Source organism: Acipenser ruthenus, chromosome 22 (assembly GCF_902713425.1).
Source record: "Acipenser ruthenus chromosome 22, fAciRut3.2 maternal haplotype, whole genome shotgun sequence".
In the NCBI taxonomy this organism is placed as follows: Eukaryota; Metazoa; Chordata; class Actinopteri; order Acipenseriformes; family Acipenseridae; genus Acipenser; species Acipenser ruthenus.
Window position 1 is genome coordinate 24,190,891 of NC_081210.1, and position 17,896 is coordinate 24,208,786.

A 17,896-nucleotide genomic window follows, 5' to 3' on the forward strand; every position below is an offset into this window, starting at 1 on the left:
CCTTAGTGCTTGAGAGGAGGGAAAATCTGAAACATTAAGAGCAATTATTTGTTCCTTTTCTACCTGTTTTAAAAAGCGAGCAATACTTACTGGTTCATAATCAGTAATAGCATGCAGTGACTTTTTTTCTATTTTTTACTATCTTCAGTTATTCTCACGGTTCAGTTGCATGAGGTAGGCATTTATAATCTTGCATATAATAAAGTAGTTTTATTACGTCTAAATCCACAACACATCACTATTTGTGTTTTTAGTTGCATGTTCTAGAAGACCAGAAAATGTTCAATATCAAAATGTAAACTACTGGAGAGGTGTCCATACCTGAGCAACTAAAAGAAATTCAGTATTATGTTTACTCACCTTGTAGTAGCATGAAGCTAAATGCTGAACTGTTTTGTATATATGTTTTCCTGTCTCAACTTCTGCAATACTTGTAAAACTGTACTATATACTGTCTATGTGCTGTGTTCATTCATTGTGCAATATCTAATGCATGTAAAGTAAACATTTATAAAAATAACAAGCCAACATGGTTTTCAAAGATGATCCTGTGTATTTGTTATGTAAATGGATTCTGTAAATGTACATTTAATTGCAAGAAACTATACATATTGGCCATGCTGCACATCGCACAGGTAAGCCAAAGTAAACGAGACTGCTTTAGATAAAATTGCAAAGACAAAGCTTGCTACACCCTGTACCTGTCAGAATAGAACACTGCATAATTTAATTAATTTTTCCCACAAAAGAAAATACCCACAAGAATGCTAGTAATACACAGTAAAATCACTTCAACCTCCAATATTATTAACATTAAAATGTTATTCAGGCACTCACCTTTAATAACGGAACACAAAAAAATATACATTGTACATAAATCTGTTTGCAGTAAGTTATTTGTTGACCTAATTTTGGTTCATGAAGAGTATGCCTACAGTATGTTAACTTCAAATAATGAGGAAACAAAAATCCAAAAGGTACGTAATATTCTCGAGTGCATACTGATGAATTCTAAGCACATTTACTGTGCCAGTTTGTTTTATATTCCTATACTGGGGTTGGCATAGGAAAATGCTTTTTCCTAACATACATTAGGATCAGTCTTTGAAAAAGATTGTGGACCTTTCTGTTCTTAAAAAATTGACAAAATAGCATTTTCCTCCACCTGTAAACATCTCTTGGCTGCAGCACAGTTTGACGCAGTTATGGAAGGACAGATGGTTCAAAGGAAACTGTTCTTGTCATCAGGCTCTACGGCGTTACAGAGGAGAGGTTGAGAGGTGACATTCTCCGCACTGGAGTGTTTTTTGCTGATAAAGGTCCAAAAATAAAGGGCAGGGACAGGTCGGACGAGGAGGTTTCTCCCTGGCCTCGGACTTGTGAAATCTGACGAAGCAGAGATTTCCCTTCCTCGTGGGCCTATGGGACGGAACAAGAGAATATTATTAGTCTATTAAAATGAACGCAATACCCTCATCTTAGTGTTACCAAATCCAAACTACTTACGTCATTGTAATTACAGCATCTTTGTGCACAGATAGAGGCATCATCATATTGCTTGTTTTTAAAGTAATATTGGCCCAGATATCGAAATGCAGTGCTCAGTTCCACCTGTTCCATCAACTCCTAAAGGAAGGAAAGAAAAAAAAAAAATCAAGCATTTAGCGCTGTGGTAAGAAGTCAGTTTTCACTTTGTGATTTGGATGAACCACCTATTGTAGTGGTGCTCAAACTTTTTAGCAGACCACCTGGATTGTTTTTTTTTTTGGCAGACCACACAAACAGTATAGCCGACTGAAAAATAAGTACATAAAAAAATCACTATAATACTAAGAATAACCGTAGACTTATCTTTGTTTTAATGCAATGGGTGGCTGTTGGGTATTTTTTACCTTGCAGTTAAATAGTACAATGCATGGCGGAATCTATTTTTACCTAAGCACAGTTCTATTAATAAATTACCAATACACAACATATTAAACTTGCAATAAATACACATTGTTGTGATGTATTTTAAAGTTTTTAAAAATAAGTGATAATTACAAGAAACAAAACCAAGAGACAAAAATGTAACAAGTCAACAACTTCATGAAATCAAAGAAAACTAAAAAACTTGGGCAGCTGGTGTTTTTATTGATTTGATGAAATTTAAAGAAATGGTAAAATTGACTTAAAAAGAGTTTGTCTTGAAAATGTAAACTGTCTGTTACGATAATGATTCAGTGTAATTCAGCTGATCAAGAGTACTCAATTCTGTTATGTTAGCCTCTGTGCTGCTCTCAATCGCTCCATACAAAACAGTGCTGACATAACAAAACTGTTAGACTCCACGCCTCAAACCCAACTACAGCTGTATGTTAATGCAACACAGTGCACGCACGGTCATGTTATCCCTTACTTTACAAGCTGCTGTGTTGAGTGCATGTGAGCGCAATACACGAAAAACCCCTAGTAAAGAATACATTTTAGACACTCCAAAACTATATATGACGGAGAGTTTAAACCTTTTTTAAACTTGGAGATATTCTCCATGTATGCATTTTCTTCCTGCTTCTGTAGCTGAGTTTTAAAGGTCTCAAATGTTGGGTTTGCAATGGGATCTATAAACTACACTGCTGCTTCCTTTCTGTAATTATGTAACCTTTCCACGGACCACCTGAAGAGAGCCGGTATTGCAGTGTATTGCAGTTTTCATAAATTTATTGTACCTCTTTAATAACATTTTTTGTTTTTAAAAGTTAAAAACAATTATTTCACAAAGCCACGTGCTTACCCCACATTCAAATATTTCCTTAATGTATATGACGTAACACTGGGCAGCCTGATCGGATTCATTCAACTGTTCATGAAGCCTGGAGGAAAAAAAAAAAACAGGGTTTCAAAACAATAATTACATCTGCTTCATCTAATAATCATGGATTATTATTATTATTTTTATAAAAAGGCAGTAAAGTGGTTCCCAACTGAATACTGCAGGTTGCAGGAGTATTTTAGGGCAGGGGAACACAACAGGAACTAATAGAAATTGACGCACATGGAAAGAGTTTGAAATCTAAAAAAAAATGTTTATTCCTGAACAAAACAGTTCTATACATTCATCTTTATATAATTGCAAATACTGTATTAATAATACTTACTTAGCCAACTTTACCAGTGCCATTCTTTCTACATCCCCCACAGAATATGCTCTCCAGTAACACTGTGTTCAGAACAAAAGAAAACACGCTCAGTTCAACACTTTCAGCCCATGATCTTGGATCACCTAACGGATTACCTCACGTTTACAGATTTTTGGATTTTTCATCTCAGTTACATGATAAAGGCACACATAGTTAGAAGAAAGCTCATTGTACGAATACTTTGAAAACAACAAACACTCAGCTTGAGTGTCTTACTAAAACTCTAAAGAAAAAAAAAAATGACTCGCCTTCGTTGCTTCCACCAGCTGGTTCAGTTTCTCATAACATTCGCCCAAAGCTACAAGCATTCGAGAGTCATTCGGCCTGCAAATGTGAAGGTAAGCATTTTGACTGGGTAAAAACCAACTAAAACCTAAATAAAAGGAACCTGCACCAAAATATACTAGTACAGAGGTCATTCATGGAGTTCTATTGACATACCCCCAGATTCTTATACTCTCACTAACTAAAGAAAGTCCTATAGAAGTGTCTTTACAGTATGGGGATAATAAAGCTGGCTCTGTTTTCTCAAGTCTTGTGGCACATGGACTAACCTGAGCTGGTGAGCTCTCCGATAGTAGTACAAACAGTAAAACGGCATCTTCAGGATCTCATAGGTCTGTCCTAATCCATACCATGCTCGATAATCACGCTTATTCACTTCAATCGCATGCCTGCAAACAAATAAAATAAAGCTTTAAGCTTGTTCCAGTCTTGCTCAAAAACCTCTTTGTGGCTGCTGTAACCTTCAGTCACACACTCCCATTTCCAGTACATGAGAAACTCATTGCCAGCAGACTTTAGGATACATACTGTTCCATAAATCCTGTACTGTGCATTAGATATTGATTTTTAAATACCGCTTGGGACAATTACCATCAGCCTATTCCTTCTTTTTCATCACAGAAGTTTATTTATTTTTTTATTTTTTATTTTTTTTAAATAGAGTTGATAAAGGTTGCCGCTGGAGATACCTGTAAGCCTGGATGGCAGCCGATGTATTTTTCATCTCCATGTATTCGTGTCCCATTAGTGTCCAGGCACCCAGGCAGCGTGGATTGAGCTTCAGTGCTCGCTGGAAATATAACGCTGCCTTCTCATGCTGCGATCGTAAACTGTAATAATTACCTGGGGCCAGAGTCATTATTCGCTTTTAGTGGGACAATACAAAGCCGCTGAGAAAAGTTGACAATTTACAGCAAGAAATTATTACAATAAAATGACAAGCTAAAGAATGGTCACAGTACATCAGTCACTTATTAACCAGACTCATTTTTACACTGAAAGTTCTTATTTGTATTTATTTTTTAATCAATGCCACTTTGATTAGCAGAAAAACATGTGTGTTACGCTGTAAAATACAAGTTAAAGAAAAGCTGAACTTACCAATCACGCAACAGGTCTCCACTCTGTACTTGTCTATATCACACAGGTTATGTGCTAGATAACTCAACTCAGGCTTCATAGTCTATAAAATAAATACATTTAGAGGACATATTACAAAAGTAAATTTCATATATAAAATGAGAACCATCAATATGGCTTTGTAACAGATTTAGATAGACATGTCTCCCTTGTAGGCTTCATTGGATTTCACCAGGGTAGGGGATAATGACGTAACTCAGACACTCCCTTTGGTTTTATCTGCTACTGCATTTGTTTGTGCCAATCTTGTCTGTCTCGTCACTAAGCAAGAACCAGCCCTGGAGCGTTGTGCAGAGCCAAAAGCCTCACTGTTACCCATGTGTCACTGCCATCCCATGAGGTAACCAACAGAACCGAGCAATTACATGTGAACTGACTTCGCAGCTAGTACATCCTGAGAAAAACACATGCTCTAAAACAATATATACTGTACTGGAAATATATTGATACAACAAGTTGTAAGAGATCTAGCATTATTATCTTTTTCATATTCAACGCTGCTTTTGTCTGTGCAGTCAACTAAAGAAAAAGTACCAGTATACATGCTTATACATGGTACGTGATAAAGGCCTCCTTACCCTCACGTAGAGAAGGTTGGAAAACGTATCCATGTTTTCAATCCGATAGGGGTCCTGTTCCCTTAGCTCATTAAACATTGACAAAGCTTTATCTATATCTGAAAAACAAAATGAACAAAACAAGGTGTTTATAGTTTGATTAAACAGAAAAAACTGTGCATCATACTGTATTTATTACACAGAGTACCTTCCAGGAAAAAAACATAATATCTTCTGGCAATAGGGCAGTAAATACAATAAATGCTTTGTACATATCCTGGAAACAAACCACTTAACCACTGGGAGTTTGTTTTGGCAGCCCTAGCTGGGAAGTATGGAAGCCTTTGAGCACTTTTAGAGCACACTGAGATCAGAAGGATATTCTAACCTCGGATGTTGTGGTAGGCGACGGCGATCTGCGAGATGATGTAGGTGCTCTTGGAGAAGCCAACGTTGATAAGGCTCTGGTACTTCTGCAGAGCTTCTTCAATCATCTGCATCTCTGTGTAAATGTGAGCCAGGAAGAAGTCCTTCATCCAGGTGTCGGGGAAAGACATGGACTTCAGCTGAAACAAATCGCACAAACACAAGCAAGAAAAACATTACATGCAATAATACATTCTCAGAGATAATGCATTTTACGCTAAAACAAAAGCTTCTTTTTTTAAAAACAGAGTTAAAGCAGATTTCCTGTGTAGGACTCAAATGCTTGAGTTTTACTTTACCATTTCTTTGTTTTCAACGAGGTTGCACAGTTCAAGCCATGCTCCCCAGTGCAAAGGCAGGCAGTGAGTCGCTTCGACAAACACATCAATGGCTTCCTTCAAGAGGTCAAGCTTCCGCAGGACAACTCCATACCTAAAAATAGAGTTCAATACATGTAGAAACAGATTTTGATTTCGGATAATGTGGAATTAAATAGGATTGCCAATAATGCATACACATTGCTAATCTCAACACATTCTAAGCACACTACCACATTCATATGTATGTATACTGCTAATAGTGTACCGTAACTATGATTTGCAGCCTCTGCATTTCAACGGCAGTTGAACAGCACAGAGTAAAATAATTGTTTATAAGACACTTAAGCTACAACACTGGCATGACAGGAATTTTTAGGCTGCGATGTTAGTAAGCAAATAACTATATGTTTCTATTTGAAATGTAAGAGTTAGTTGAGAGATTCTGTCACATACAAGTAGAGACCAAAGCCGTCCAGCTCCCTGGCTTTGTGCTTCTTACTCAGCTCCACTCTGAGCTCTCGCAGCGTCTCGTTCTTCACCTGCCCTTTCTCCAAGGGGCCTGCCACAACATCAGAAACATTTCTAAGCAATTCAGCAAATTCATACACTGCATAAATAACATCCGAGTGAATCTGATCAGAACTTACAAGTAACAGCAGGAGTCGTAACAAATTAAAATGAATTCCAATAGAATCTGTATAGGTTGGCAGGCCTTAGTTACTCAATCAGCACTCTCTGTCTTGATCTGAGGTGGCACTGAGCAGCCACAGCAATTGATATCCAAATTAATCCAAATTGCTGTAAAACCAAGGCATGTACAGCAATGTTTCACAGATCACCATTAAGGCAGCAGTGTGGAGTAGTGGTTAGGGCTCTGGACTCTTGACCAGAGGGTTGTGGGTTCAATCCCCAGTGGGGGACACTGCTGTTGTACCCTTGAGTAAGGTACTTTACCTAGATTGCTCCAGTAAAAACCCAACTGTATAAATGGGTAATTATATGTAAAAAATAATGTGATATCTGTATAATGTGAAATAATGTATAATGTGATATCTTGTAACAATTGTAAGTCGCCCTGGATAAGGGCGTCTGCTAAGAAATAAATAATAATAATAATAATAAATTAACCTTGGACTTGATCAGGGTCTATAATACCCTCTTATGGGAACTGAATTATTAAAATTAGGGAAACAAATCTTACCCAAGCTGTCCACCGTTTCATCATCTTTCTTCTTTTCCCCAGACTATACAAGAGAAAGTTCATTCAAACTTTTAAAAGTACATATCTCTTGACGTCTGTTAAACACGTGTATCACACCACGTGTTAAACAGAGCAGCTCTACTTCACATTAGGAGTGGGATTCCCAGCAGTTTTTTTTTAGTTTATGGTATTAAAGTGCATTTAGCCCATCACCTGATACAACATAATTTAATTTTTTATCAATAATTTGAGATTCAAGTATTTAATCAAAACATTTTTTTTTTAAAGACATCCCCCACCTCAAAGAATTTGACTTGGACTGCTTCATTCAAAACAAAAACTGTTTTCCACCGATTGGACCGAAATACTGCATTATTCCAAACTCCGTGGCTGGGACTGTTCCATAAACATATGCACAATTAAAACGCATTATCTTACCAGATATCTGGAGTACATGTAAAGGAAGTATGCCTTCTGACTTCTGCAGCCTCGCAAGAAGTATGCAGCACGGTCATACTCTTTCAGGTCAAAGAAAGACTTTGCTAAACTGTAAGCATCCAAATCCTGCGCGTCTTCCTGAGGGAAAAGAATTCAAATGTGGTTTTTTTTATTGCAAAATCCCATTTTAAACATACATCTGTATGGGTGTGAATGGTGCCAGCTTTAGGTCATGAGTAAGAGTTTCAGTAAGTAACCACGTTTGATCACAATTGGATAAGAGGTAAGAATGCATATGAAAGTCTACCATATCCATGATGTAAAGCTAATTTGCATCTTGTGCTAAAGAATGTCTCCATTTCATCACACTTCTCTAGATAAACTCTAACGCTGGAGATAATAAACAACATGCCACTGCACAGGTACCTCTGTAAACGGAGGGGGTGGAGGCAGCTCGTTCATAGGGAGAGGGTCAAGCGCAAATGCAAGTTCTGAAGCCCTGAAAAAGAAAATTGTAGGCATGGGGGAAAAAAGCAGTGCTTCATCTGTGTAACATACTGAAAGGATAACCAAACAGAGGTTTACAAACCATGACAACTGCCTATTTGCTGATGACGTGCTGTTTATTGACCCGGTTAACTTAAAGTAAGCACTCTTTGGTGAGCAGTGGTGAACTATCGGTACAATCCAAACACGCTTACAAAGCTGCAGTGCCTCATTCTCTAACTTCAGAAACTAGACCTTGCTGTCTCTCGAGTCCGTTTACATTCCCTTAAGATTGTGGTATCGGCTGCAGGCATACAAGCTGCCTCCCTTTTTAAAGCTTTCCTTTCCAGTCTGTTTCTATGAACTCAACGGTCACGATCCTGCTGCTTCCACTACCTGCAGCTAAGCTCAGAATGCCATCTGCAGAACGCTGAAGTTCAATTGAGAGATGTAAACAAGGGGAAAATGAATGGCATCTCACTTTTAAAGGGTGCATTCGTAATACAGAGAGCACTTATCCGAAAACAACTATAACACAGCCATATATATATATATATATATATATATATATATATATATATATATATATATATATATATATATATATAGTGCACTGAATATTTTATTCGTCCACTGGCTTCACGGTGCTATTGATTCAGACATATCGAGAGCATTGCTAAGTAAGCCAGTTAAAGACTCACCATTTGACACTGTGCAGTAACCCCCTCTCCCTGCACAGCGCTATGATGACAGTAAGTTGTTTCTTTATTTCTACCAGATCCCCGAACTGACTGCTCAGCGCCGCCATTTTTCACACACAATCACCCCAACCAGTCACACTACGGGAGACTGACTCTCGCCAAACACTGAATATCACAATAATCCGATCTGTCATTGGACGTTTAGTTCCTTCCAACTTCCAATCGAGTAGCGGCGTTCTTGATCTCAAATCTTGTTATTTTATTTTTATTGCTACGGATTTGATTTACTGTTATGAGGGTGGCTAACGTTTGATTTCATACGATAACTACTGTTGTAAAAAGAGAAAAGTTGTAATGTTTGCATATCCTCTTACACCACAGGGAATCGCTTCGAGGAGTCCTACAGTTTGAGTTAATATGAATGACCAACCAGTCTTAGAGGATATACATCAGTTAAACTGTAGATGGCACAATTTACTAACTGATTAAGGTGAAATGTGCTGTTCTGAGGTCTGTACACGAGACTGACGAGGGTGCCCCCTTGATGTAAAATTATTGGATCTGTATACTGTATTATCATTCATTAACAGCCTTTGGCTTTGGAATTGTCTGATTTGAGAGGTTCAAAATTATTACAAAACTTTAACCATTTTTATGCAGCTTTCTATGACTATGCACGATTCTCTCCTGCGTCAGTCATAGATTGGACTTGACCTGAACAGACCTGCAGCTTGAATCTATCGAAATGCAGTGCTTTTGCATTAATACACTGTTAATTGCTACTTTAATCAACAGTTAGTTACAGTGCCTCCACAGCCGACTGCCCCAATGAAGTGCCTTTTAATTAAACAGGTTTTCCAGTTGGCATATAGCAGAAGTCCAGGCTAATGCATGTTCTCCTCAAGGCCTTATGAAATTCCCAGTTAATTATCCACCCGCTCGCCTGATATCAGCTCTGGGTCTCCGGAGCCCGGGTTCGATAACCAGCTCCAGTAAATAGCCTTGTGTAAATCTGACAAATGTGCGGAAATAAGTTCAACTGAAGGGTGTTTAATAACCCCTTCATAAAGAACAACTTGGTAGGGACCCAGCTGTATCAGAGTTAACCTATTCCATCCTTCCTGTTGTTTGGGTGCACTCTGTATCGTTTTCAGTGGCAGCTGTCACATCCTTGTTACTTTTTTAAATCATGTCTAACCTTTATTATTTTCAAGGTTATCCATCTTAGTCGCCTGCGGTACATGCTGATTTAGTTTATTGTTTACCGCTGAAGTATTGAGTAAGGAGCAGTTGAAAGACATCACCCAGACCTGTTCGAAGTGCTAGTAAAGTACATAATCATCAAATCATCTGGAAGCTGGAATTCAAGGAGGTCATACCAAGTTTATGCAAAGATAAATGGAATGAGTGTCAGTATAGGACTGAAGGTAACAAAGGGTATTGTCATTGCAGGTTCTGTCATTGAAAGCATGATGTTAGTAACAGTGCACTGAGACAGCTAAAAGATGGGCTGAGCCTCAGAAACAACAGTGTCAATACTTATGGGCACCACTGCAGTTAGTCAGTTTAATTCAATTAAAAACAATGTTCCTCTCCAATCCTTCTGTTCGTTGCATGACAGTTTCTCCTGAAAGGATAGAAGCTGTGAGTATTAAAACATAGATTACCATGGCCGACAAGTCAAGAGGTTTTTTAATCATTTGTGTAACCAGCGGCTACCGTTACCAAGCATAATGCAGAAATATTAAGAGACAAAAACAGATTTAATATAAACATGTACTTTTGAGACAATTTGGTAAACAACAATGGTTAGGAGCAATAAAATCATCTAAGTAAATCAGTTTATAGTGACTACTGAGTGAAAAAAAGAACAAGAATTAATTAAAACCATAAACATACCACTCCTAATTCTATACACATTAATATATATATATACACACACACACACACACACATGCGCACGCACGCACACACACACATGCGCATGCACGCACACACACACTCACACACACACACACATGCGCATGCACGCACACACACACATACACACACACATACACACACACACAGAAATAGTAATAATAATCGCAATAATAATATTAATGCAAACTCGACAAAAGAAGTAAAGTGCATAGAATCAGTGAAATATGCTTCAAATGATGGTATTGCACAAGATAACCCAACCATCATCTCATAAAGAATGCATTTTAATAGCAGCATTCAGTATTTACCCACGTTATGGGCGACGCATATGAAAATGGATATTTGCACACACACACACACAGCCTGGGAGGGTTTGGTTTAGTTCACCCCTCAGTTTGTTCTTTGATTTATCAGCTGTGCTGTACAAGTTGATAGCACAGCACCAGCAATGAATCCCTCAGTTAGACAGTTTTAATGCAGACTACGTTTGAATGGCAGTGGTGATAAGGTCTGCCGCGGTTCAGATCAATTGAATAGACCCCACAGTAGGTATGTCCAGACAGCATACCCAGTGGTGGAGAAACACAGTTAACTGGTACCATGCTGTTGTTTTATTTTTAGTAGGGGTATATTTTTTTCTTTTTTTGCAAGCACATGACGACTAAGCCCACATTCCTATAAAAACAAGTGTGGTACAAATATAAAGAGATGAATTACAAGGTACCCTCAAACAGCCAATGAATACACATTGAGCACTGTTATAAACCATACCACATGTGGTACTGGATGTTCCTGCCTTCCTGTTTCCTCCAGTCTCTGGCTGGGTTTTCTCAGCTGTCAGTCTGCAAATCTCTAAACAATTTTGCCATCATCTGTATTCAGTTTCACTCTGTGTGGGGTGCTCAGATCTCATAAGGAAACCCTATTAGTGGGATGTGTAGCGGTTTGGTCTAGTGTGGGCACTGTTCAATTGCTTTGGTCCATGGGGATATCTAACAAGATTTTACAGACCTTGGCAGCAGCCAGGCAAAACTGATTTGTCAGCTAGCACAGTTTAAGATAACATTATTTGCTGCTGAGAAATTAAACCATTAAGGTAACTAACACCTGGGCACAGTGATCAAATCAGATTAGCAAATCAAATTAAAACGGTTTCTTTCCTATCCAGTAAAACGACACAACATTTTTTAAACTAACTTGATGGATGAACGTCTGTGAAAATGTAATTCTATAAAATACTGTACTTAAAGGGCAACTTGGTATGGGTTTGAGATATCATTCATCTTAATGTATTTCTCTTAAGATTTAATTTCACATGTATCTGTAATATGCCACATATCCAGCAGGGGTGTTGGTGTACATACCTTTCAGGGTCATGGTGAGTGTGTGACAGTAGGTGGGTACAGACATCAAAATCCATTGCTGTGGATTGTTTTTTGGTATGCAAATAACATTAGCTCTCACATTTCCTCTATTGGCTCATACAGTATATATATATATATATATATCAACTGTGTGGAGCACTACATGATTATTCATAAATCACTGGAGCTTAATTTTAACAGTGAAGGACCTCATTTGGGCCCCTCAGTTCAATGCCTAGTATTCTATATACATCAGCCAGCCAGATGCTAATAAATGAAATTGAATCTGTGAAGTTAAAACATCTCAACGGTTTCTCTTTTAAATCTCTCAGTTCAGCTCCATATAACATTGTGCTCTTTGGGAAACTTGACATGCTGAAGCTATTGGCCTTTAAATAATATTGATGCTGACAAACCAGCTCTAAACATCTGACAACATTCTGAAATCCAACCTCTGTATTTGCAAAGCAGAGGTTATGGAGAGTTTATCATTTAACAAAAACAAGAAATGGTTCTCTGAAGGCAAGTATTCTGACAGGAAGAAAATCATTTAAGCTGTAAAAAAAAAAAAAAAAACATGTAACTGCTCCTTCCTGTAACTAAGCTCCTTCCTGCTCGTTTTCTACCATTTTAAAATTGTTATATTCCTATAGGAAACCTTTGCATTTTACACTTACTTTTTCTCTTGCATAAAGCCGCTTGTTTACCATTCCAGAAAGCTTCACTGAACAATACTAAACTGGTGCAATACTTTCACATTCAGCATGTCTTATTTTACAGAGGTGGTTAACACTTTGACATAATGACATAAAATGAAAAAAAAACAAAGCAATAATATCTGAACCTACATAAGAGCACTCCTGGGAACTCACAAAACTGAATTCAATGAAATATTAATGGAAACAATGGGCTATAATGGGAGTAACAGCTGTCCCATTGGAATTATTAAAGTGTTGCCTGTGACTGTCCCTGATTATGCAGGAACATAATTCTGTGTATGGATTTATCTATCCTATATTTATTGTCAGTGTAAGACCAATAATTGCATTCCCTGCTGAGTCTAGGGTTACAGCCACGGGAATCCTAAGATATTTAGGTCCCCTAGGACTGCGGACTAATTAAAAACCTCCCATGGACAGAATGTTTTCAATCACGCTGACACAAAGACACTACTTCAAATCCTAGTTTGTTTAATTCACCCCACTTCACCTTGCACTGTTTTTTATATTGTGTTTCAGAACCAAACAACAAAGGGCAAAGAATTTTAAATGACTATATTGTTATTTAGTTATTTTTAGTACACCTGCTTCTTTAGAATTCTACTTCCACTTGAATAAGACACCCTTTAGGGCTTGAAAGCAATAGGGTTTGTATATCATAGTTAATATAAGAAACATTTTAATCCCCATTGGAACCAATTAGCAGCAACTACACTTATAATGTATATAGTGTAGATCTGGCACTCAGAATTGCAATGACAAAGCATTTAAAATGTTTAAACCACAGCAGGTTTTACATTAATATCAGGTTTTCATCTCATTATTTATTCAGATGTAATGTGTAGTGTTCAGTGGCTGCCTCTAATCATTTTGAGAGTGTGCTTTCTCTTGCATTCTTTGTATGACAGTAAGAGATACACTTTCTACAGGTTACCCACTGAACACTTGTAAACATACATCATCACCTCTTCAAATCTATTACCCCAGGTAACACTGCAAAAATCGAAAGCTTTGAGAATCTAGCACAAAATAACTTCTATCTGCAAGTCTACAGTGGTATTTATTGTGGTCAACACAGAAACATCCTGATTCAGGATGGGGATGAGTTGCGTAGAGTATAGACATTGATTTTCACTTGTTGGATATCATGTTCCATGGATGTGAGATCTGTATACATGCAGAGCAGAGATATCTCTGTTTGCGTGTCTGCACATGTGTGGGTGTGTGTATTGGGGCATTGCTCCCTCGGGATAAAGAAAGACACATCTGAGATCCAACCCCTTTTACAATCAACAGAAGCTGTGGTGAACTGCTCTCTGTATATTTGGTCAGGTGGCTGCTGTGACCTTTGGTTTATGTAACAGTCAAAGTCGTAACAAATAGAAGTTAAGAATTGGTCAAGTGTGATTTTAAATTTTGCAAAAGTAAATATATAATTAAAGTTTGCTAAAGCCCTGAATCTAGTTCTCACTGTGTAACATTAACATGGAATTTCCTGCTTTCGTAATGATAGGAGTGTATTAAAGACGGGGGTTGCGCTTTAAAACATATGACCCAGAGTTTGTTAATTCACTGTAGCAACCTTACTAAACTATGCGAAATGCAGAGAAAGCCCATCCATTGTTATGTTTATTGCACACATGAAATAGACATTTTATTTTAATAAACCATTTATCTTCATCATGGGATGGTCCTAAAAGCTTGATGAGAGCACATTTAATGTGTAACCCCAGACGTTTCTAGTTGATCTGTTCCTCTGGCAAATGGTGTCTAATGCAGGAGTTCTACACTACTGTCAAACATATCATCCACTGTTCATCTCAAGCCAAATGAACTGGCTTTCCATCTGCTTCTGTCTGTCTGGGTATGAGAGTTAATTGACAATATAGTATTGCAGATATTTAAACACACAGATTCACTGCATCAAGGTCCATTTTAATGGGAAGGTGTATCAAGATTTTCTGGGGAATTAGCCAACATGCAGTGATTATCCCGGCCAGATGTTTAACTAGTAATTAGAATTTCACCAAAACATCTCATCTGAGGGATGCCAGTCCCTGCATTAAAATGGCTTCTAAAGTCATGCTGGTTAAGCTTAGATAGAATAGTGCTCCCTTTTTAAATCAACAACACTTCATGAAATGGTCACCCATTCAAGTACGGAGCAAGCCCCATTCTGCTAATGTCTGATGAGATCAGAATACTAGTTGATAAGCTGCTGACCTGAAATGGTTGTTTCAGAATCTGTTTATTAAACTTAACATTCAGGACTGCTATACATAATGAAAATCTAGAATGGGCGGGCTCACAATTGCTCACTTTCCCAATGTCTGGGAATGTGCTTCCCTGTAGAAGGGAAAGCTAGACTCATCAGAAATACAGGGCGCGCTTCCATCGCCCAACATGAATACGCTTCATTACCAATGCAATGGCAGCAATTGAAATTGTTTTTCAGAAGGTGTAACATGCATGGCTCGTCACTGAATAATAGTGAGTCAGACACAGAGCATTGGGTGTTGACATGCCACACAGGAGCGCAGATTTAATTAACACAGTGCTGCCACTAGGGTACCAGCAATGGTAGCCCTAGTGCCACATTTAATAAAGAAAACAAAACAAAACAAAGATACAAATAAAAGTTTGCCACACAAGGCGAGTGCTAGCATCATTAAAAGAGACGTCCCGCTCCAGGAACCTACTACACTACGCAAACCCTCTCTGTACTGTTTGGGCCCAACATCTCCTAAACTAACCTACTGCTGTTGGTCCCAAAGTCCTGGCCTCCCAGTGACTCCGGGTCGTTGCGATGGTCCTGGCTGGGCACAGCCTCCCCGGGCACACCCCCCAACCAATCCGGACCTCCCGATCAGCTCAGCGCCCAGCGAGCCCACCTGCTCAATTGGTTGCTTAGCAACGTGTCTCCTGCTACTCATCCCAGCTGCACACATCCGCGCAAGAGCCAGCGCCAGGGTTCTCTCTGTCACAGAAGGAAAGAGTACTTATGACTTGATAACTTATGTGATCATACAGGAGACATTTCAAAGTTTGTTCCATAGCCTCTACTTCCTGACCTCATTCATATAAAATGAAATGTATGGTTTTTTGGCATCATGCGGCACCTGTAATAGATTTCATGCAGCTGCAGTCTTGTGCGTGTCCTGTCCTATTCAGCCTGCAGGGGCCCCTGCAGCACTTGAGCTAATGAGAAGCCTGCAGTCTTGAGGTGTATCCCTTTAGGGATTCCCAGTTGCTAAGCTACTGCTTCAGTACAGTTTACAAAAAATGCACACCATAATGTGTTTAGTTAGCCTTTACATTTTTAAGTTTGGGGTTTTATTTTTTAAAAGTCCGGTAGGTGCCGTGTGCACTCTGACTTCAATCGAGTCGGTTGTTTAGGCACAGTCACTATGCTGTCACTGGACCCTTTGTGACATTTGTTTATCCAAATTGTACTGTGCTGTATTTGCACAGGATAACTGGATTTGGAATCCCAATGAAAGCGAATGGCAGAGGTTCCACTTATATAATATTCTGTACAATAGTTTGCATGTACAGTGATAGATCTGGTATTTGTTTCTGGTTATTATGAGGGTCCAGAAGCTAATAGAGCTATGTAACTGTACTTTACTAAGTTGTGATGTCAGTACAGTCTTCTTGAAACGCCTGGGGATTTCCTCAGTAAGAGTTTATACCCTGTTCAGTGTAGCAGAAAAATGGGCAATACCAATCCCCAGCCCTACTCTTGCTGTAAATCATTTGTTCCCATAAGTAGTGCCGGTACTGTAGTTTTACTGAGCCTGTCTTTAAAGCAGGGTACTCTGCATTGCTCAATGATGCATTATTCAAAGCAAAATAAACGGCGCGTTCCACTTTCACTCGGTCTGCTGTGTGATCGGAGACAATGTTTCCCAGCTGAAAAGCTAATCGAATGGTGGCTGCGTGTAACAATTTCTTTGGAATGTTTTCAGTAAAGAAATTAAGCCGTTTCAGGCAAATGAAAGGGAAAAGCACCGAAACAACCTTTTTATTTATATAAACAATATTTTAAAAAGTCTAGGTTTTTAGGATAAATGTTTTATTGTTTCTATAATAGGATAAAAAAAAGTGTGAAATTGAAATGCAGTTTTGTGGCACTGTAGTTTGTATACTTAGTATACCGTAATAATAAGTGCATTATAAAAATCACAAAACAGTTCGGCCAACAAATGGAATCAAGCATTAATGCCCAGCTCAGTGGTCATTACCTGCAGATAATTGACTGCAGCAACAGTTAGGTCTCCCAAGATCAATTGGTAATGGCCCCTCCAGAGAATATTAATGCTATCATGAACCGAGCTAATGTCTTAGTGGAGGAATCCCTTTTTAAAATGTGGTTTTGTTTGGACTGGATCGCTTTGACTGCTTCAAAACCATGTTACTGTATAAAAAGCAAGTATCAAGATCCTGTTTAATGTGAACGTTAAAATGGGCCCAAACAGAGAAAAACTATTTGTAAATGCTGTTATGGCACTCTATCAACCAATTTCTCACACTTTTACAGCAGTACAAAGCAGCTCGGTAACGTTAGAAAAGCAGCTAGTCAAAAGAAATCAAACACTTTGAATGGCAAGCTCTTGAACTATTTCATTAATTTCATTACTTCCATCTCCACTAGGCCTTTCAATGGTTAAACAGTGAACCTCTTTATACAGTAATGCCAGTAAACTGAGGTCATCCACAGAAACTCGATTCAGCGTTGCCAAGGTCGCAACCCCAAGAGCTGTGACGTCATGTCAGAAATGTGGCCGGTACAATAATTCACTTACTTATTTTAACATGTTATCTTACTTTCATGTGCATTAAAACGACCTTCAGTAAACCCTTGGTTAATCCCATGTGCATAACTTCAAAAAGAACAGTGACTAATTGAGAGAGTGACTCAGGCTCCTGTGCATCATTTCAATGGGAGCCCTCTCACTCAGCTATTGAGTACAGTACAGTGCAGTACAGTACAGTGGGCTTACTTACCATAACTCTTCATTGAGGTCCGGGTTCCACCTTTTAAAACATAATATTAGAAGATTGCCTTCCCTTGTTTATGCGATGGCTTATGAAACAGAAAGGTTATGCAGATGCAACAGCAGAGGAAGGCGGAGGGAGGAGAACCACTTAGGTAGG

At 38.5% G+C, this 17,896-nt stretch overlaps 1 protein-coding gene across 1 annotated transcript; it reads right to left on the reverse strand.

Annotated features, from left to right (window-relative positions):
- Positions 1-530: 530 nt before the first annotated feature.
- Positions 531-8,943, reverse strand: LOC117431124 (cell division cycle protein 23 homolog). The gene is made up of 16 exons (XM_034051764.3): positions 8,734-8,943; positions 7,973-8,045; positions 7,547-7,684; positions 7,109-7,151; positions 6,361-6,466; positions 5,887-6,019; positions 5,550-5,727; positions 5,183-5,280; positions 4,566-4,647; positions 4,154-4,307; positions 3,734-3,853; positions 3,428-3,503; positions 3,138-3,199; positions 2,774-2,852; positions 1,507-1,626; positions 531-1,419 (listed from the first exon to the last, which is right to left on the reverse strand). Exons 1-16 carry the CDS (start codon positions 8,838-8,840, stop codon positions 1,252-1,254), a joined length of 1,737 nt encoding a protein of 578 aa, XP_033907655.2. The 5' UTR covers positions 8,841-8,943; the 3' UTR covers positions 531-1,251.
- Positions 8,944-17,896: the final 8,953 nt, after the last annotated feature.